The sequence below is a fragment of the Phyllostomus discolor genome, chromosome 1, assembly GCF_004126475.2.
Source record: "Phyllostomus discolor isolate MPI-MPIP mPhyDis1 chromosome 1, mPhyDis1.pri.v3, whole genome shotgun sequence".
Classification (NCBI taxonomy): domain Eukaryota; kingdom Metazoa; phylum Chordata; class Mammalia; order Chiroptera; family Phyllostomidae; genus Phyllostomus; species Phyllostomus discolor.
This window is the reverse complement of record NC_040903.2, coordinates 42,382,153-42,404,433: the sequence shown is the minus strand read 5'-3', so window position 1 is coordinate 42,404,433 and position 22,281 is coordinate 42,382,153. Positions and strand designations below refer to the sequence as shown.

The window sequence follows — 22,281 nt, the reverse complement described above, 5'->3', positions numbered from 1 at the left end:
CCTGACTAGTCTTGTTGTTGTTTCTTCTTTATATCCTTAGTTGTAGGTCTCTTCTGTTCAGCTACATTTCACAGGTTAATGAATGATGGTTGCTCTGTAAATTACTTTCATGTGGCTGTCAGAGAATTAGGTACCACATTTACCTATGCCACAATCTTGACCAGAAGCCCAACTAATGCTGCTTCAATTTCATTGCTAGTAATGAATCTATGTAAATTTTGTATTTCTTCTTGTTCAGCATTGGAATGTTACATACTTTAACAAATTCACCAGTTTCTTCTAGATTGTTGGGTTTCTTAGCATCTAATTGTAATATCCGTTAGTGGGTCTTTGTATTTCCGTGGTGTCAATTGTAACTGCTCCTCTCTCTTTGATGATTTTATTTATTTGTTCATCCTTTCTTGATGAATTTGGCTGTATATTTACCACTTTTGTTTCTTTAAAAGAAACATCCCTTAGTTTTATTGTTCTTTCAATAGGTTTTTTCTTTTTCATTTACTTTTGCTCTGATCATAACTATTTCCTTCCTTCTGTTTACTCGAGGTTTCATCTGTTCTTTTTCTAGTTCCATTAGATGTAAAGCAGGATTTTTTATTTGGGATTTTTCTTGTTTCCTGAGGTCCGCCTGTATGCTTTGAACTGCCCTCTTACAACTGCTTTGCTTCATCCCATAAATTTTCAAAAACTGTTTTCATTTAGATTTATTATATGGTGCTTTGGATTTCTTGTCTGATTTGCTTGTGATCCATTAGTTGTTCAGTAGCATGTTGCTTAGTTTTCAGGTGTTCATTCCAGTTTCCTTCCTGTAGTTGATGTCTACTTTTATGCCATTGTAATCAGAAGAAATGCTCGATATAATTTCAGCCAAGGGAAATGTTTTGAGGCTCGTTTTATGGCCTAGTATGTGCTCTATTATAAACAATGTTCTCTGGGCACTTGAATAAAATTTGCTGTTTATTTTGTGGATGAAATGTTCCATAAACATGTATTACGTCAATCTGATCTAAAGTGACATTTTAAGCCATTCTTTGTTTATTAATTTTCTAACTGGATGATCTACCAATTGATGTAATTTGGTATAAATATCCTACTATTATAGTATTACTTTGGATATCTCACTTGATGCTCATTAATAATTGCTTTATATATTCAGATATTCCTATGTTGGGTGTATTGATATTTACAAATGCTACATTCTCTACTTCAGTTGACCACTTTATAATTATGTGATGTCCTTTGCCTTTATATAATTTTTTTTTCAAAATCTACTTAGTCTGTTATAAGCAATGCTACCTCAGCTCTGTTTTTATTTCTGTTTACATGGAATATCTTTTTTCATCTCTCCATTTTCTGGCTTTGTGTCTGAATTTGCAGTGTCTCTTATAAGCAGCATATTGATGAAGCAAGTGTTTTTAATCCATTCAGTTGCACTATGTCTTTGAAAAAACATTTATTCTCACCCAAGGACACTTTTTATTGCTTTTAGAGAGACAAAAAGGGAGAGAAAGAGGGAGAGAGAGAAAGAGAAACATCAATGTGAAAGAGAAATATTAGCCAGTTGCCTCCTCCTATGTGCTTCAACTGAGAATGGAACTTGCAACCTGGGTATGTGCCATGACTAGGAATCAAACCTACAAACTTTTGGTCTATGGGACAATGCTCCAACCAACTGAGCCACACCACCCAGTGTACACCACGCCTTTTTTTGGACTATAAGATACATTTAAATTTAAAGTAATCATTTATAGCTATGTACCCATTGCCATTTTGTTAATCATTTTTGTTGTTATAGTAATCCTCTGTTCTTCTCTTCTTCTCTTAATCTCTTCCTTTGCAGTTTGATGGTTGTCTGTATTTCTTTGCATGTATTCCTTTCTTTGTTCTTTGTATCCTTTTTTTAGGGTTTTGTTTTGTATTCATCACAAAGTTTATGTATACCCTTCTATATCTATAGCAGTCCATTTTAAACTAGTATGCATTTAAGTTCAAATATATTCTGTAAGAATTATTGTTTACTTTCTCTTCCACATTTTCTTATTGACATCATCTTTTAGATATTTCTGAGTTGTGCATCCTCTAACTAATTATTGTATGTTTAGTTGGGTTATATACATTTATTCTTTTGACCTTCATACTAGATTTTTAAATATCAGATTTGCTGTATTTATTAAATGTACCTGTGATTATTTTCTTTTCTTGTATTTCCATATTTCTGGTTATGCCCTTTCCTTTTCTACTTATGAAAGAGTCTTTAAGTAGAAATGACACACTAACACACAAAAGGTCATTGTTAGCACTTATAATCATAGAACAAATATTAAATCCACTTGTTTAAAAACAAGATCATCTACATTAGCTTTTCCAACTTCTCTGTGAGTGCTCTGATATTTATATGAGGATGCTATACTTACTCTGAGGTGTAGGTGTTATATTTTAACTTCCAGATTGATTAGGAAGTTAAAATATAAACAGCTCCTTAGATAAACATGAGCAATGACAAAAGGGATCAGTAGTTTGGAAGCAAGCATGTGTTCCAGCAGGATGCCTATGAAATGGATTTCAGTTCTTCTGCTGCTACAGCTGAGTTGTCAATTCAGCCCTGGGGGTTGTGGAAAGGTGCTGGTGTGGCCCACTGAATACAGCCATTGGATCAATATGAAGACCATCCTAGATGAACTTGTCCAGAGAGGTCATGAAGTGACTGTTCTGACACATGCAGCTTCAATTCTTGTTGATCCCAACAAACCATCTGCCATTAAATTTGAGATTTATCCTACATCTTTTAAAAAAGATGATTTTCAGAAACTTCTCATGCATCTGATCTCTAAATGGACATATGTACCTAAAGATACATTTTGGACTTATTTTTCACTAATGGAAGAAGTCCTTTTGGAATACACTGATTTTATTCTAAAGCTCTGTAAAAGTGCAGTTTTGAACAAGGAACTTATGACAAAACTCCAGCAAGAAAAGTTTGATGTCGTTCTTGCAGATCCTGTGGGACCCTGTGGGGAACTGCTGGCTGAGCTACTTAACATACCTCTTGTGTACAGTCTCCGCTTCTTTCCTGGCTTTGCAGTTGAAAAGCAGAGTGGAGGACTTCCATTCCCTCCATCCTACGTACCTATTATCTTGTCAGAATTAAGTGATCAAATGACATTCATCGAGAGGGTAAAAAATATGTTGTATGTGCTTTATTTTGACTTCTGGTTTCAAATGTTTCATGAGGACTGGGATCAATTTTATAGCGAAGTACTAGGTAAGTTATGTTTTTATTTGGTAGTATGGAATTTTAACTTTCTTAGTGCCTTGGAAGGTGAGTTTGCCTAAATATTAAGTGTCATATAAGTGAAATGATAAAATATAATTATAAATTGATCTCTCATTCTCACAAATATTATGGAAATTCTTAAATTACAAGATTAATGAAATTGTCTCCTCTTACATACTTTACTTTGATTTACAACTGAACTATTTTGCCACATTACCTGAAGGATTCTTTCATGACACAGTGACTCTATCTCAGGCAGAGGAACATATAATTTGGGGTTTCTGATGATTTCACGTCCCTTCACTAAGAACTTAGAATTCATCCAATTAAACATCTAAAAAAATGTTGAAAGGTGGACATGTAAGTCAGTAAACTATTGGGTTGTCAGAAATGTTTATTCATTATTAAAATAAAATAAAAGACACATTTTTCTTTTTCACCAATAACTTTATTTTTTTTCTCTCTTTTTAATTGTTCAAGTACCATTTACAAGTACTGTTTACACTTTCACAACATGACTCTTCCCAACACCAGCCATCCTCACCTCCCGCCCTCAATCCTACCACCCTTTGGTTTTCTCCATGTATCCTTTACACAGGTTTTTTGACGAACTTTCCCTTTCCTCTCCCCCCCCCCCCCCTTATCTCCTCAAACCTCTTTCTGGTTACTATCATGTTGTTCTTTATTGCTATGTGTCTGATTGTATATTGCTTGCTTGGTTTTTTGCTGCTTAGGCTCCACTTACAGATGATATCATACAGTATTTGTATTTCACCACCTGGCTTATTTCACTTAGCATAATGTTCTCCAGTACCATCCTTGCTATCACAAAGGGTAGGAGCTCCTTTCTATCTGCTGTTTAGTATTCCATCGTGTAAATGTTCAACAGCTTTTTGAACCACTCATTTATGGACTGGCACCTAGGCTGTTTCTAGCACTTGGCTGTTATAAATTGTGCTGCTATGAACACTGGGGTGCATAAGTTCTTTTGAATTGGTGTTTCAGGTTTCAGATTCCTAGGGTATAATCCCAGCAGTGAAATTGCAGGGTCAAAAGGCAGTTCCATTTTTAGTTGTCTGAGGAAATTCCATACTATTTTCCATAGTGGCTGCACCAGTCTGCATTCCCACCAACAGTGTACTAGGGTTCCCTTTTCTCCACAGCCTTGCCAGCACTTGTTTTTTGATTTGGATATGATGGTCACTCTGACTAGTGTGAAGTGGTATCTCATTGTGGCTTTAATTTACACCTCTCTGATGGCTAGTGATGCTTAGCATCTTTTCATATGTCTCTGGGCCCTCTGTATGTCCTTCTCAGAGAAGTGTCTGTTCAAGTCCTTTGCCCATTTTTAATTAGATTGTTGGTCTTCCTGGAGTGGGGTTGTGTGAGTTCTTTATATATTTTTGGAGATCAAACCCTTGTCCAAGGTATGATTTACAAATATATTTTCCCATATGGTTGGCTCCCTTTTCATTTTGCTGGTGTTTTCTGTAGCTATGCAGAAACTTTTTATTTTGATGAAGTGCTATTTGTTAACTTCTTCATTTATGTCCTATGTTCTAAGGGACATATCGGTGAAAATATTACTGTATGGAAGGTCAGATTTTCCTGCCTACATTCTCCTCTAGGACTCTTATGGTATCACGACTTGTTTTTAAGTCTTCTCTGCATCTTCTTGAGGTTGGTTGGTTTTGGGTTTTTTTTTTTTTTTCGTATGTGGGTTAACTTGGTGATCAAGTTTCTTTCTTTCTTTCTTTCTTTCTTTCTTTCTTTCTTTCTTTCTTTCTTTCTTTCTTTTGCATGCAGCTATCCAGATCTCCCAATACCATTTGTCGAAGAGGCTATTTTTAGTCTATTTTATATTTCTGACCCTTTTCTTGATTATTTATTGACCATAGAGATTTCATTTTATTTCTGGGCTCTCTATTCTGTTCCATTGATCTGTGTGTCTGTCCTTATGCCAGTACCAGACTGTTTTGATGTTTGAGGCCATGTCATATAGTTTGATGTCATGTATTCTGATCCCACCCCCACTTTGTTCTTCTTTCTCAAAGTTGTTGCAGCTATTTGGGGTCATTTATGGTTCCATATAAATTTCTGAAATGTTTGTTCTGTATATGTGAATACATCATTGGTATTCTAATAGGGATTGCATTGAATCTATAAATTCTTTTGGGTAATATGGACAATTTGCTGATATTGATTATTCCAATCCATGAACATGGTATGTGCTTCCATTTAGTTATGTCTTCCTTAATAGCTTTCTTCAGTGCTGTGTAGTTTTCTGAGTAGAGATATTTCATCTACTTGGTAAGGATTATTCCTAGATATTTTTTTTCTTATTGCTATAGGAAATGTTTTTTTCCTGATTTCTAATTCTGATCTTTCATTGTTGGTGTAGAAAAATGCCTTTGATTTCTGAATATTGACTTGGAACCCTGCTGTTTTGCCAAGTTTGTTCATTAGCTCAAGTGGGGATATTTTGTGGAGTCTAAAGGGTTTTCTATGTACACTATCATATCATCTACAAACAGTGACAGTTTTACTTCTTCTTTTCCAATTTGGATGCCTTTTCCTTCTTTTTCATATCTGGTCAGTGTGACTAAAACTTCCAATACCTTGTTGAATAGAAATGGTGAAAGCAGACATCCTTGTCTTGTTCCTGATCTTAGTGGGAAAGCTTTCAGTTTTTGCCCATGGTGTATGGTGGATGTTGGCTGTAGGTCTTTGGTATAAGGCCTTAATTATATTAAGGAATGCTCCCTCTCCTCTCACTTTGCTGATTGTTTTTATCATAAATGGGTGCTATACAAGGACTTCCAGCAAGATGGAGGCATAGGTGGATGCACTGTACCTCCACGCACAACCAAGATTAGAACAACAACAATTTAGAGGCAGAATAACACCCAGAACTGACAGAAAAATTTATCTGAATGGAAGTCGAACAGCCATGAAGCTGAAGTAGACCCATTCATCCAGACTGGTAGGAGGGGCAGAGAGGAGCAGCTGGGCACAGGTTGTGGCTTGAAGAACAGGGAGAGCTGGGCACATAAGGCAACTGGGAGTGCGTAGGGCATCCGGGGCACACACAATCACAGCAGGTGGACCCTGAGTGTGCAAGCGGCAGGTGGCGGACCCAGTGAGGCAGCGTTTGTGGACCAAGGCAGAGCGTGCAGCCCAGGATCCCAGGGAAGGGACTGAGGTCCCAGGACAGCAAAGCTGCCACCATTGTTCCATCCTGCCCCTGCCCCTGGCCCCACCCCCACGTGCAATGTCACAGTCTAGTGACTGGGGTGCCCAGCCCGGGAAAACACCTAAGGCTCTGCCCCTCACTGTAACAGGAGCGACCAGACCAAAAAAAAAAAAAAAGAGAGAGAGAGAGAGAGAGAGAGAGAGAGAAATGTCTCAAACATTAAAACAGATCAATGCCCCAAGGCTCATCCTTTTGAATGACCAAGAGATAGCCAGTCTCCCTGGCTGGCATAGCTCAGTGGATTGAGCGTGGGCTGCAAACCAAAGCATCACAGGTTTGATTCCCAGTCAGGGCATATGCCTGGGTTGCAGGCCATGGTCCCCAGCAACCGCACATTGATGTTTCTCTCTCACTCTCTTCTTCCCTCCCTTCCCTCTCTAAAAATAAATAAATAAAATCTTTTTTTAAAAAAGAGAGAGAGATAGCCAATCTATCAGATGCACAGTTCAAAACACTGGTGATCAGGATGCTCACAGAATTGATTGATTTTGGGTGCAAATTACATGAAAAAATGCAGCTTACCATAAAAGAGATGAAGGAAGATGCACGGAAAACTAATAGTGATGGGAAGGAAACTGGGACTCAAAATAATAGAGTGGACCAGCAAGAAACAAAAAACAACCAAACAGGAAAGAAGGAAGAAATTAGAATTCAAAAAAAAAACAAGGAGAAGCTTAGGAACTTCCAGGACATCTTTAAATGTTCCAACATCCAAATTATAGGGGTACCAAAATGGGAAGAGAAAAAGCAACAGATTGAATACATATTTGAACAAATAATAAAGGAGAACTTCCCCAATCTGGCAAAGGAAATAGACTCCCAGGAAATCCAGGAAGCTCAGAGAGCCCCAAAGAAGTTGGACCCAAGAAGAAACACACCAAGGCACATCATAATTACATTAGCCAGGGTAAAAATAAAGGAGAGAATCCTAGAAGCAGCAAGATATAAGGGGACAGTCACCTACAAAGGAGTTCCCATCAGACTGTCAGCTGATTTCTCAAAAGAGACCTTACAGGCAAGAAGGGGCTGGAAAGAAATATTCCAAGCCATGAAAGACAAGGACCTACATCCCAGATTACTCTATCCAGCAAAGCTTTCATTTAGAATGGAAGGGCAGATAAAGTGCTTCTCACATAAGGTCAAGTTAAAGGAGTTCATCATCACCAAGCCCTTATTTTATGAAATGCTAAAGGGACTTATCTAAGAAAAGAAGATAAAGAAAAAACATGTATAGTAAAAAGACAGCAAACTCACAATTATTAACAACCACACCGAAAGCAAAACCAAAAGAAACTAAGCCAACAACTAGAACAGGAACAGAACCACAGAAATGTAGAACACATGGAGGGTTAGCAGCAACAGGGGAGTGGGAAGAGGAGAGAGGGGGAAAAGGTACAGAGAATAAGTAGCATAGATTGTACGTTGAAAATAGATAGGAGGAGGGTAAGAATAGTATGGGAAATGTAGAAGCTAAAGAACTTATGACAGATGGACATGACTAAAGGGGGGGAGATGGGTGGGAGAGGGGGTACAGGGTGGAGGGGAGTAAAGGGGGGAAAATGGGACAACTGTAATAGCATAATCAATAAAATATATTTTAAAAAATGGGTGCTGTACATTATCAAATGCTTTTTATGCATCTATTGATATGATCATGTGATTTTTGTCTATCCTTTTTGTTCATGTGATGTATTAAAATTATTGATTTGTGAATATTGTACAATCCTCACACCCTTGGAATGACTCCCACCTGGATGTATTGCTGGATGTGGTTTGCCAATATTTGGTTGAGGATTTTAGTATCTATGTTCATCAGCAATATTTTCCTGTAGATTTCTTTCTTCATTTTGGCTTTATCAGGTTTTTTATTAGGATGATGCTGGATTTGTAAAAAGACTTTGGGAGCCTTTGCTCTTCTTGGATTTTTTTTGGAATAGTTTGTGAAGGATAGAGGTAAGCTCTTCCTTAAATATTTTTTTTAATTCTCTCATGAAACCATCTTGTCTAGGGCTTTTGTGTGCCTGGAGTTTTTTGATTACTGCTTCTGTTTTGCCAGCTGTTATAAGTCTATTCAAGGCTTTCTGCTTCTTCTTCATTGCGTTTTGGAAGATTATATTTTTCTGGAAATTTGTTCATTTTACCCAGGTTTTCCAAGTTCTTGTCATACAGTTCTTCATAATAATTTCTTACAATCCTTTTTATCTTTGAGTTATTGGTTATAACCTCTCCTCTTTCATTTCTGATTGTTTATTTGGGTTCTCTCTCTTTTATTCTTGATGAGTCTGCTTAAAGTGTTCTCAATTTTGTTTATCTTTTCAAAAAACAAGCTCCAGGATTTATTGGTCATTAGAATTGTTCTTTTAGCCTTTATGTCATTCAAGTCTGCTCTGATCTTGGTTATTTACTTGCTTCTACTCATTCTGGGATTTGTTTGTTGTTGTTTCTTCAGTTCTTGTAGATGTTTGATTACATTGTTTATTGGAAATGTTTCTATCTCTTTTAGGTAGGCCTGTATCACTATGAACTTCCTTCTCAGGACTGCCTTAGCTGTGTCCCATAAATTTTGCATTGTTGTGAGTTCATTTTCATTTGTTTCCAGAACTTTTTGGTTTCTACCTTAATCTCATTAACCCATTCATTATTGAATAGCATGATGTTCAATATCCATGAATTTGAGTGTTTTTGAGTTTTTTCCTTGAGGTTAGTCTCTAGTTTCAGTCCCTTGTGGTCCAAGAAAACATATGAAATGATTTTAATATTTTTTAATTTGTTGGGGCATGTTTTCTGTCCTTTCATGTGGTCTATCTTTGAAAATGTTCCGTGTGCATTTGAAAAGAATTGTGTTTCTTTGGCTTGAAAGTTTATTACATATAATAATATATATAATTATATATATAATTAACTTTATATATATATAATCTCAGTTAAGTCCACTTGATTAAGATTTTGTCCAATGCCACAATATCCTTGTTGATATTTTGTTTGGAAGATCTCTCATTTGTTTACAGTGGGGTGTTAAAATTCCCTAGTATATGTGTGTTACTATCTATATTTTTCTTGAAGTCCTCAAAGATTTTCCTTATACATTTAGGTGCTCCTATGTTTGGTGTGTATATGTTTATAATGTTAGTCTTCTTCATGGATTCTTCCTTTGGGTATTATGAAGTGTCCTTCTCTGTCTCTTTTTTGGCCTTTGTTTTGAAGTCTGTTTTGTCTGATATACGTATTGCTACCCCAACTTTTTTTCTTGTCTATTTCCTTGGACTATTTTTTAGGCTTTCACTTTCAGTCTGTATAGGTATTTTGTTCTGAAGAGGATCTGTTTTACACAGCAAATTTATGGGTCATGATTTCTTGTCCATTCAGCTACCCTATGTCTTTTGATTGGAGCATTTAATCCATTTACATTTAAGGGTATTATTGATAGGTATTTATTCATTGTCATTTTACTCCCTTTGTACCTGTGCTCCTCTCTCTCTCTCACTGTTTTTATTCCTTTTCTTAAAAGCAATTCCCATGCCTCTGTTTCAGAGCTGGTTTGGAGTGGGTATATTCTTTGAGGCTTCTTTTGTCAAGGAAGCTCCTTGTTTGGCCTTCCATTTTAATTGGGAGCCTTGCTGAATAAAGCAGTCTTGGTTGTAGGCCCTTGCTTTTCATTACTTGGAATATTTCTACCATTCCCTTCTGGTCTGGAGCATTTCCATTGAGAAGAAAGCTGCTTCCCTTATTGGGGCTCCCTTGCATGTTATTTCCTGGTTCTCCCTGGCTGCCTTTAAGATTCTCTCTTTGTCTTGAAATTTTGCCATTTTAATGATGATATGTCTTGAGGTGGGCCTCTTTGGATTCCTCTTGATTAGTGTTATATTCAGCAAATGCAAGGACAAATGTCGGAGACTTTTAGGATATCAAAGATGTTGCTTTATTGGCCAAGTTTAACCTGCACAGGGGCGAACTCTTAAAGTGTCCGGAGACACAGTACCCACAGGGGCTGCAGATAAAAGAGTTGCCCCGAGCGCTTACAGCTAGGTTCTTATATAGGGGTTTTGGCGCGAGCAAGCAAGCAAGCATTTTACAGAAGCTGATGTGGCAGTTAGCTATTTGCTTACAGAGACCACACGCGGGAACAGGGTAAAATTCAAATTTTTAAAACTAAACAAAACATTGCTTATTCAGCAGCCCCAGGGGAGAATATTTGCATGACATAAGCCATTTGCTTAACTACATCCTACACTCTGTCTCCCTTGTTAGTTCCTTTTAGCTACAATGCGGTTCCTGTTTACTAAGGTCACATTTAGTTCTTAATTTTCTTGTTCCCAACAATTAGGACTCTGTTTCCTGGATTTGTGTGACTTTTTCCTCTCATCAAATTAGGAAATTTTTCCATCATTACTTTTTCAAATAGGTTTTCTATCCCTTGCTCTTCTCTCTCTGGTATCCCTGTTATATGGATATTATTACGTTTCATATTGTCTTGCATTTCTCTTAATCCCTCTTCATTCCTTCTGAGCCTCTTTTCCTTTTCTTGCTCTTTCTGGGTGTTTTTTTTCTACTTTGTCCTCCAATTCACTAATCCAGTCTTCTGCTTCATCAATCCTGCTTTTCATTCCTTCCTCTGTGTTCTTCAGTTCAGAAATTGTATTCTTCATTTCCTCTTGGCCCTTGTTGATAGTTTCTATTTCCTTTTCCATGTTGATATAGTTTTCAGTGAGTTCATTGTAGTTTCCCTGTAGTTTCTGGTAGCTCATTGTGAGTTCATTCAGCTTCCTGATAATCATTGCTTTGAACTCAATATCTGATAGTTGAGTTGCCTCTTTTTCATTTAGCATTCTTTCTGCGACTTCCTCCTTTCCCTTCATTTGGGGATTTTTCTTTGTCTTCTCATTGTTTGTGAGACTCTTCTTATTAGCCTCTGTTTCTTAAATTGATCTGTTCTGGTTCCCTGTGATTATGGTGTGAACTTCTGTGGTAGAATACCTGTGATATTCAGTGGTGCAGTCTCCTTTGGGTATCCTGGTGTTCACAGCTTCCACCTACTCTTTTTTGTGATCAGTTGGAAGGGGAAGGCAAAATGGTTTAAGACAGCAAGAGAGTATTCTATGATATTTACAGTAGCAGCCAGTAGAGAAGAGACAGAAGATCCTTTGGCTATATATATTGTTAACCATGATCTTCCACCCCACTAGCCACTTTTTAGAAAGAATGGAAAGAAGATAAGGCTCTTATTGCGGAGGAAAGGATTGTGAGTTGGATCTGGAAAGCAGTGAGGTTGTGGGAGGTAAGATTCTGAGGTAGGGTGAGAGTAAAGAATAGTAAACAGGTGTAGTGTGTGAGAGAATAGCATTAACCACTATAGTAATAGAGTTTGGGAAACCGTGAAGTGGGCTAAGATTGGGAGGGGTGTTGTGTAGTATTTACAACTGTGTGGAATAGCTATTATTTACAGTATTACTAGAACAACAATCATATGACAAAATCTATGAAATCTAGATAACAAGAATAGGGAGTATATATCCTTGAGTAGTGTACTAATGGAACACAGATGGAGGACAGTAAATTAGCAATACACTATGAATGAGATAACAAGGGAAACCTGTCAAATGATACAATATAATCAGCCAAGCAAAGAAGTCTATGCAGAAAGAAGAGGAATACCAAAATACTATTAAAATAAAAAATGTAAGAATAATGAACAAATGATAATACAAATATGCAGTAACTTGCCAGTTCAAAAAAAAAGAAGGAAAAAAAGCAGAAGATGGAAGGAAGAAGAGATAAATTTGGAAAGAAAAGGAAGAAGGAATAACACTAGAAAGACAGAAAGAGAAGCATAAGGAATTGAGAGGTATAAAAACAGTAATAAAAAAACAAAAAGTTACTTAAAAAAAAGACAAAATAACAAAAAACCTCTTGTTGGTTTCCAACAGGCCAAACCATTTTTTCTGTTCTTGCTGGCTTCAGCAGGCTCAGAGGCAGTTGATATCTCTTTTCTCCCTTCCTATTCAGCACTCAGTCAGCCTCTTGCTTACTGTCTCCAGGGCTAGCCGCAAGTTCTCCCCAGACCCAGTCTGGTGCCTCACTGTAAGGCCCTGGGTGTGGGATCTGGGTCGTCTTAAGGAGCTCTTCAGAGCTCACGGCCATTGGTTCCCTGTATCCTGCGAAGTGTAGAGTGCAGAGTGTGTTCACCTTCCCTATGTTCACGGTTGTGTGCTCTGTGGATCCTACAGAGCGCCCTCACCTTTTCTGGGTTCATGTGTGTGGGCTTGGGGATCCTGAGGGGTGCACACTTCCCCTGAGTTCATGGCCATGGGCACCAGGGATCCTGCGGAGCACCCGCACCTTTTCCTTGTTCACCGCTGTGGGCTCCGGGTCTTCCACAGAACCACACTTTCTCGGGGTTGCAAGTGCTGGCCTGTGACCAGGCCGCCCATTGTCACACAGGCTCCGTGGCACACTCTTCCTATAGCTATGTGTGGGTACTCACAGTTCCTGTGTGCTTGCCACTCAGTCCTCACTCCCCTCTCAGTGCCTTCAAGCACCCAGACCTCACCCAGTGCTCTCAATCCTTGTTTGGCCAGGAAGGGAATGGTTGACCCAGCTACGGAAGCGCTGGGCCTGGGGCTGCATCCTGGTCCAGCGCTGATCCCTGAGTCCTTATTATCCTGAAGCATTCCCCTTACCCTTTGTTTTTTCAATGTCCTCTACAATTTTTGATCTTTAATTTTCATGTATGTTGTGAAATTCTTGGCTATTTGGTCTGTTCCTCTGCTGATCAGTTAGGTTTTTGTCCCGCGTGTAGAGGAAGTGCAATCTGTTCCCTCCTACCATGCTGCCATCTTGTCCCTCCTGGAGCAAAACTTTTTCAAGTGTGACTAAATGCACAGAAAAACTGATGAACATGAAAGCAATACCAGAAAAATATTTTAATTCAATACTTAAAATTTCTGAAACTATAAAAATATTTTGTTAAAACTTATTTTCATTAATATCATTATTTTAATGGGGTATATAGTGATATAACTTACTAAAATTCATCTCTTTAGGGTATAAAATTTCAACATATTTAGTGTTTACAGAGTCATGAAACCCTCACCCCATCATCATAATTCAATTTTAGAATATTTTTTCCTTTCTCTATATACATTTCATAGCATTAGAATTCACTTTCCATGCCCCTTCATAGTCTTTGGCAAGCTACATTGATAGATAGATACAAAACTGGGAATACACATTTGTCAAAAGCATATATCATAAGATACCAATATTGACCACATGGTTACCACCCATAAACCAAGACTCAGCAAATTTGAAAAATTAAATAATTTTTTGATAAATAGGTCAGAGTCAATGAAGATATCATCATGGAAATTTTACCACATTTAATTGATGATCATAAAAATTAAATGTATCAAGGTTTGTGCTGCACTTTAAAGGAAACTGAGAGCCTAAAATGCACATAGATTTAAAAAGTAAAAAGACTAAAACACAGTGAACTAAGCTGGCATTTTAAGATCTTAGAGAAACAACAGCAAATTTAACCTAAGTAGAAGGAATTAATATTAAAGGGAAAATGAATTACTGTAATACAAACACAATGAAGATGATCCATGAGGTCAAACACTGTGTCTTAACAGACCAAATAAATAAACAGGCATTTGGATCAAGAAAGAAATAGAGCAGTACAAATTACCATCATCAGACATAATAAAGAACAGAGTCATCAGGCATCAAAACTTTTCTTAACAGTGTATTAGGTGTAATGATTAAACAAAACTCTCTATAATGAAAAAATTAGTATGAAACACAATTTATACAAAGTGATACAAGAATAAGCAGAAATAGAAATTTTGAATTGCCAAATAATACCCATAAATATATTGCATCTTTGTGAAAAATTATTACAACTTTCCTTTTTTTAAAGATGTTATTTATTTTTAGAGAGGGAAGGGAGGGAGAAAGAAAGAGAAGAGAAACATCAATGTGAGGTTGCTGGGGGCCGTGGCCTACAACCCAGGTATGTGGCCTGACTGGGAATCAAACCTGCAATACTTTGGTTTGCAGCCCATGCTCAATCCACTGAGCTACGACAGCCAAGGCTTACAACTTTCAAATGAGTCCTCATTAAAATAAAAGAAAAACTCCTAGCACAGATGCTTTCACCAGTGAATATTCACAAATAATTTAGAAAGAAATACCCCAATCTTCCACATACTCTTCTAGATAGTGTGGACAAAGAGGGTCCACACACCAAACCTGACAAGCTCAGGGAAGGCCTGTATGGAAGGCCTTACCACCTCAGAGACCAAAACTAACCACATAGGATGGTCTGAAATTAACACTTCCTAACTAAAGGGAGTCATGGCAGGTAGTCATGTCCTTGTCCAGTATCTTTCTTGACAAAGGCCAATCCTTACCTTAACTGAGACTATCTATGGTCTTTTTCCATCTATGGTAACATGCCTTTGAAATGTCAGTTTAATTTCCTTTTTCGAGACCCTGCAGGGAACAATCACAGCTCCAGAGCAGAAAGCCACAGAATCCCATCATTGGCATTGCTGTCATGTTCATTGTAAACTGTTAACACCCTAGACCCACCAATGTAAAAGTAGTATGTGTCACTCTAGCCAGGTGGCCCAACTGGGTTGTACATTGTAATTGCTTATTACATTCTAAACATTCATATTAAGCACTCTAATTGTTTATTATTGGTCTATAGAAATGCAATAGATTTTTATGTAATGATTCTGTATTCTGCAGCTTCACAAAATTCTTTTATTAGTTTTAGTAGTTTTGTGTTGGCATCTTTTGGGTTTTCTATATATATAGCATTGTGTCACCCTCAAATAATGAGATTTTTTACTTCTTCATTTATGGTTTGGATTCCTCTCTTTTCTTTTTCTTACAATTGCTGTGCTAGTACTTTCAATGTGTTAAATAGAAGTTCTGATAGTGGGCATCCTTGTCTTGTTCTTAATCTTATAGGAACAGCTTTCACCTTTTCACCATTGAGTATGATGTCAGCTGGGGGTTTGTCATCTATGGCCTTTATTATGTTGAGATACATGCCTTATATGCCCACTTTGCTGAGAGTTTTTTATTATAAAAGGATGTTGAATTTTGTCAAATGCTTTACCTGCATCTTTTGAGATGATCATATGATTTATATCTTTTATTGTTATTGAGATGTACCACAATTGACTTACTATAGTTGAATCAACCTTTCATCTCTGAGATAAATCCCACTTGGGCATGGTGTATAATCCCTCTGAAACTAATGTTGTTAAGAATTTTACATCTATATTTATGAAGAACATTGGCCTATAATTTTCTTTCTTTTTAATGTTTGTGTCTGTTTCTTGTATCAGACTAACGCTGGCTTCATAGTATGAGATTGACAGCATTCTTCCCTCAATTTTTAAAATACTTTAAGAACAGGCATTAATTCTTCTTTAAAAGTTTGGTAGAATAACCTGTGAAGCCATCTGGTCATGGGCTTTTGTTTGTAGAGAGTATTTATTACTATTTCAATTTCCTTCTTTTTCTGACAATATTTTCTCTTTTGTAATTACAGTTGACATGCGATATTGCATTGGTTTCACGTGTACAACCCCCAGTAATTACATATTATGTAACTTACTAAGTGATCACCCAGATAAATCTCATACCCATCTGACATTGCACATACTTATTAGAATATTGACTAAATTACTTATGCTCCATTTTACATTTCCATGACTATTCTGTATCTACCAATTTATATTTCTTAATCCCTGCAACTTTTATACTCATCTCTTCAAGCCCCTCCCACCTGACATATTTCTTTTCTTCTTAAAGAAGACTCCAACATTTCATGTAATACTGATTTGGTGGTAATGCACTCTTTTAGCTTGTTCTTGTTTGGGAAGCTCTTTATACCTCCTTTGGTTCTAAAGGATAGCTTAGTTGTGTAGAGTACTCTTTGTTGGCAGTCTTTGTTTTTCATTACTTTGAATAGTTTGTATCAATCCCTTCTGGTCTGTAAACTTTCTGTTGAGAAATCAGCTCAAAATCTTATGTGAGCTCCCCTGCATATAAATACCTGCTTTTGTACTTCTACCTTTAAGATAATTTCTGTCTTTCATCTTTGGGATTTTAATAATGATGTGTCTTAGTGTGACCCTCTTTGGATTCATCTTGTTTGGAACTGTCTGCACTTCCTGGACTCATATGTATGTCTCTTTCCTTCATCACTTTAGGGAAGATTTCTGTCATTTTTTCACACAAGCTTTCAATTCATTGCTCTCTCTTTTCTCCTCTGGCATCCACATCATGTAAATGTTTGTGTGCTTGATATTTTCCCAGAGTTCTTTATACAATTCTCATTTTTTTTGAAATTCTTTTTCTATTTTGCTGTTCTGATTGGGTGTTTTCTTCTTTCTTGTTTTCCAAATCTCTGATTTGATCTTCTGCTTAATCTTCTCTACTCTTCATTCCTTATAATGTATTCTTCATTTTAGATAGTATATTCTTTATTTCTGACTGATTATTTTTTTTATGTTTTCTAGTTCTATTTTTATGTTTCTTACTCTTTGCTGAAGTTGCCACTAAGTTTGTACTCTCTTTTCCTAAGTTTCCTGAGCATCCATATAAACATTGTTTTGAACTTTGCATCTGGTAAATTATTAGTCCCCATTTTGTTTAGTATATTTTCTGGACTTTTTTCCATTTTTTATTGGTACATCCATCTTTGTCTCCTCATTATGGCATCCCTGTCTTTGTTTCCATATATTATGTAGAGCTTCTATATCTCCCAGGCTTGATAAAGTGGTCTTATATAGTAGGTATCCTTTGAGGTCCAGTGACACAGCCTCTACATTTACCTGGGTTGGGCACTCCAGGTCCACCCTCCTGTGTGAAATGTGTACACCCTCCTATTGAAGTTGATATGTGATTGCTGATGTCACGCTAATTGAAGATATTTACCCCAAGGCTGATTGACTACAAGGACTGGTTACTACCCCCATTAAGGATTAGCTGTGCAGGGGCCCACTCATGAGGCAGGAATTACTTCAGTAGGGCTCTGGTGTCTGCTGAGGCCATCCCTCCAGTGTCTCGTTTGTGGAGATGGTTTGGCAATGTTTCATTATGGCCTGAAGCTCTCCACCAGGTGCACTGGCTCTGGGTCCTCCTAGGAGATGCAGGCCAAGGTCATCACTGCCTGTGTTCTGGCTGGAGCCACCATGAGCTACAAAGGACTATGTAGATGGCTAGAACCAATGCTGGGCTTGGAGGTGGCCCAGAGAGGCCAAGCTGTGAACCTAGACCAGCTACTGCTACTGCCCAGCATGGGGCCACTTAACAAGTTATATAAAACACACCAAGGACAGATGCTGCTCATCTGAGAAATTTTAGGAAAGTCAGAAGCATGAATCAGGATAGTCTGTTAGTACGGAAAAGCCATTGAAAAGGGCTTGGGATGGGCTTGGTCTCAAGGAATCACCAGGCCAAGGCTAAGAGTGTTAGCAAGATTGATGGAGACTCAGATATGGTACCTGCCTGCTGGTTCTGGGGAGAAGGCACAGAAAAGGAACAATGGCCTTTGACAGCAATTCTGTCTAGGAGAAAGATGCCCTTCCAGCTCTCACCCTAATGCCAGACACTTCAGTTTCTCCCTGGATGTCCCTGGTGCCTTTTGAGCTGCTGCTACCCCAGTGTTGGAGCTCAGAGAGAGTGAGTACAAGTAAGTTGGTGAGTTGGCACTTTAAGATGAATACCTGGAATTCCAGGAGTGCTCTGTCTCACTCAGCAACAATCCTCACTAGTTTTTGCAGCCAGAGGTTATGGAGACTTATCTTCCTGGCACTGGCACCCTGGGCTGGGATCTTGGTGTGGCACTAAGACCACTCGCTCCTCAGGGGAGAATTCTGCAGCTTGAGATATCCCTCCCAAATTTTATCTGCCACATGTGAGTGTGAGAGCAGCCCATTCCTTGTGTCTGCCCCTGACTAGTCTTGTTGTTGTTTCTTCTTTATATCCTTAGTTGTAGGTCTCTTCTGTTCAGCTACATTTCACAGGTTAATGAATGATGGTTGCTCTGTAAATTACTTTCATGTGGCTGTCAGAGAATTAGGTACCACATTTACCTATGCCACAATCTTGACCAGAAGCCCAACTAATGCTGCTTCAATTTCATTGCTAGTAATGAATCTATGTAAATTTTGTATTTCTTCTTGTTCAGCATTGGAATGTTACATACTTTAACAAATTCACCAGTTTCTTCTAGATTGTTGGGTTTCTTAGCATCTAATTGTAATATCTGTTAGTGGGTCTTTGTATTTCTGTGGTGTCAATTGTAACTGCTCCTCTCTCTTTGATGATTTTATTTATTTGTTCATTTTTTTCTTGAATTTGGCTGTATATTTACCACTTTTGTTTCTTTAAAAGAAACATCCCTTAGTTTTATTGTTCTTTCAGTAGGTTATTTCTTTTTCATTTACTTTTGCTCTGATCATAACTATTTCCTTCCTTCTGTTTACTTGGGGTTTCATCTGTTCTTTTTCTAGTTCCATTAGATGTAAAGCAGGATTTTTTATTTGGGATTTTTCTTGTTTCCTGAGGTCCGCCTGTATGCTATGAACTGCCCTCTTACAACTGTTTTGCTTCATCCCATAAATTTTCAAAAACTGTTTTCATTTATATTTGTTATAAGGTGCTTTGGATTTCTTGTCTGATTTGCTTGTGATCCATTAGCTGTTCAGTAGCATGTTGCTTAGTTTTCAGGTGTTCATTCCAGTTTCCTTCCTGTCGTTGATGTCTAGTTTTGTGCCATTGTAATCAGAAGAAATGCTCGATATAATTTCAGCCAAGGGAAATGTTTTGAGACTTAATTTGTATCCTAGTATGTGCTCTATTATAAACAATGTTCTCTGGGCACTTGAATAAAATTTGCTGTTTATTTTGTGGATGAAATGTTCCATAAACATGTATTACGTCAATCTGATCTAAAGTGACATTTTAAGCCATTCTTTGTTTATTAATTTTCTAACTGGATGATCTACCAATTGATGTAATTTGGTATAAGTATCCTACTATTATAGTATTACTTTGGATATCTCACTTGATGCTCATTAATAATCGCTTTATATATTCAGATATTCCTATGTTGGGTGTACTGATATTTACAAATGCTACATTCTCTACTTCAATTGACCACTTTATAATTATGTAATGTCCTTTGCCTTAATTTTAAATTTTTGTTTTAAAATCTACTTAGTCTGTTATAAGCAATGCTTCCTCAGCTCTGTTTCTATTTCTGTTTGCATGGAATATCTTTTTTCATCTTTCCATTTTCTGGCTATGTGTCTTTGAATTTTCAGTGTCTCTTGTAAGCAGCATATTGATGAAGCAAGTGTTTTTAATCCATTCAGTTGCGCTATGTCTTTTAAAAAACATGTATCCTCACCCAAGGACACTTTTTTATTGCTTTCAGAGAGACAGGAAGGGAGAGAAACAAGGGGAGAGAGAAAGAGAAACATCAATGTGAGAGAGAAACATTGGCCAGTTGCCTCCTCATAGGTGCCTCAACTGAGAATCCAACTTGCAACCTGGGTATGTGCCATGACTGGGAATCAAACCTACAAACTTTTGGTCTATGGGACAATGCTCCAACCAACTGAGCTACACCATCCAGTGTACACTGTGCCTTTTTATTGGACTATAAGATACATTTAAATTTAAAGTAATCATTTAAAGCTATGTACCCATTGCCACATTGCTAATCATTTTTGTTGTTATAGTAATCCTCTGTTCTTTTCTTCTCTTAATCTCTTCCTTTGTGGTTTGATGCTTGTCTGCATTGCTTTGCATATATTCCTTTCTTTGTTATTTGTATCTTTTTTTTAGGGTTTTGTTTTGAAGTCATCACAAAGTTCACATATACCCTTCTATATCTATAGCAGTCCGTTTTAAGCTAGTATGCATTTAAGTTCAAATATATTCTGTAAGAACTATTGTTTACTTTCTCTTCCACATTTTCTTATTGACATCATCTTTTAGATATTTCTGAGTTGTGCACCCTCTAACTAATTATTACATGTTTATTTGGGTTATATACATTTATTCTTTTGACCTTCATACTAGCTTTTTAAATGTCAGATTTGCTGTATTTATTAAATGTACCTGTGATTTTTTCTCTTCATATGTTTCTATATTTCTGGTTATGCCCTTTTCTTTTCTACTTATGAAAGAGCCTTTAAGTAGAAATGACACACTAACACACAAAAGGTCATTGTTAGCACTTATAATCATAGAACAGATATTAAATCCACTTGTTCAAAAACAGGATAATCTACATTAGCTTTCCCAACTTCTCTGTGAGTGCTCTGATATTTATATGAGGATGCTATACTTACTTTGAGGTGTAGGTGTTATATTTTAACTTCCAGATTGATTAGGAAGTTAAAATATAAACAGCTCCTTAGATAAACATGAGCAATGACAAAAGGGATCAGTAGTTTGGAAGCAAGCATGTGTTCCAGCAGGATGCCTATGAAATGGATTTCAGTTCTTCTGCTGCTACAGCTGAGTTGTCAGTTCAGCCCTGGGGGTTGTGGAAAGGTGCTGGTGTGGCCCACTGAATACAGCCATTGGATCAATATGAAGACCATCCTAGATGAACTTGTCCAGAGAGGTCATGAAGTGACTGTTCTGACACATACAGCTTCAATTCTTATTGATCCCAATAAACCATCTGCTATTAAATTTGAGATTTATCCTACATCTTTTAAAAAAGATGATTTTCAGAAACTTGTCATGCAGCTGATCTCTAAATGGACATATATACCTAAAGATACATTTTGGACTTATTTATCACTAATGGAAGAAATCCTTTTGGAATTCGGTGATTCTGTTCTAAAGCTCTGTAAAGATGCAGTTTTGAACAAGGAACTTATGACAAAACTCCAGCAAGGAAAGTTTGATGTCGTTCTTGCAGATGCTGTGGGACCCTGTGGTGAACTGCTGGCTGAGCTACTTAACATACCTCTTGTGTACAGTCTCCGCTTCTTTCCTGGCTTTGCAGTTGAAAAGCAGAGTGGAGGACTTCCATTCCCTCCATCCTACGTACCTATTATCTTGTCAGAATTAAGTGATCAAATGACATTCATCGAGAGGGTAAAAAATATGTTGTATGTGCTTTATTTTGACTTCTGGTTTCAAATGTTTCGTGAGGACTGGGATCAATTTTATAGTGAAGTACTAGGTAAGTTATGTGTTTATTTGGTAGTATGAAAATTTAACTTTCTTAGTGCCCTGGAAGGTGAGTTTGCCTAAATATTAAGTGTCATATAAGTAAAATGTGGAAATAAAATTATAAATTGATCTCTCATTCTCACAAATATTATGGAAATTCTTATATTATAAGATCAGTGAAAAATTGTCTCCTCTTATATACTTTACTTTGATTTACAACTGAACTATTTTGCCATATTACCTGAAGGATTCTTTCATGATACCGTGACTCTATCTCAGGCAGAAGAACATATAATTTGGGGTTTCTAATGATTTCCCGTCCCTTCACTAAGAACTTAGAATTCATCCAATTAAACATCTAAAAAAATGTTGAAAGGTGGACATGTAAGTCAGTAAATTATTGGGTTGTCAGAAATGTTTATTCATTATTAAAGTACAGATACAACACACATTTTTCTTTTTCACCAGTAACTTTATTTTTTCTCTCTTTTTTGTTGTTGTTCAAGTACCATTTTCACATTTTCCCAACACC

General features: G+C 37.1%; 1 protein-coding gene across 4 annotated transcripts in view; it reads left to right on the top strand.

The window, feature by feature from the left end:
- Window positions 1–2,478: 2,478 nt before the first annotated feature.
- Window positions 2,479–22,281, top strand: part of LOC114492295 (UDP-glucuronosyltransferase 2B31-like) — a 48,524-nt gene continuing 28,721 nt past the window's right edge. For 2 of the 4 annotated variants that reach the window (XM_036021375.1, XM_036021373.1), the window contains exon 1: window positions 21,023–21,759. In XM_036021375.1, the coding sequence (XP_035877268.1) occupies window positions 21,027–21,759 (733 nt within the window). In that variant the 5' untranslated portion in view covers window positions 21,023–21,026. Of the gene's footprint in view, window positions 3,260–21,022; window positions 21,760–22,281 lie in introns of those variants that run through there. The other 2 variants (XM_036021369.1, XM_028506490.2) reach the window with 2 other exon arrangements.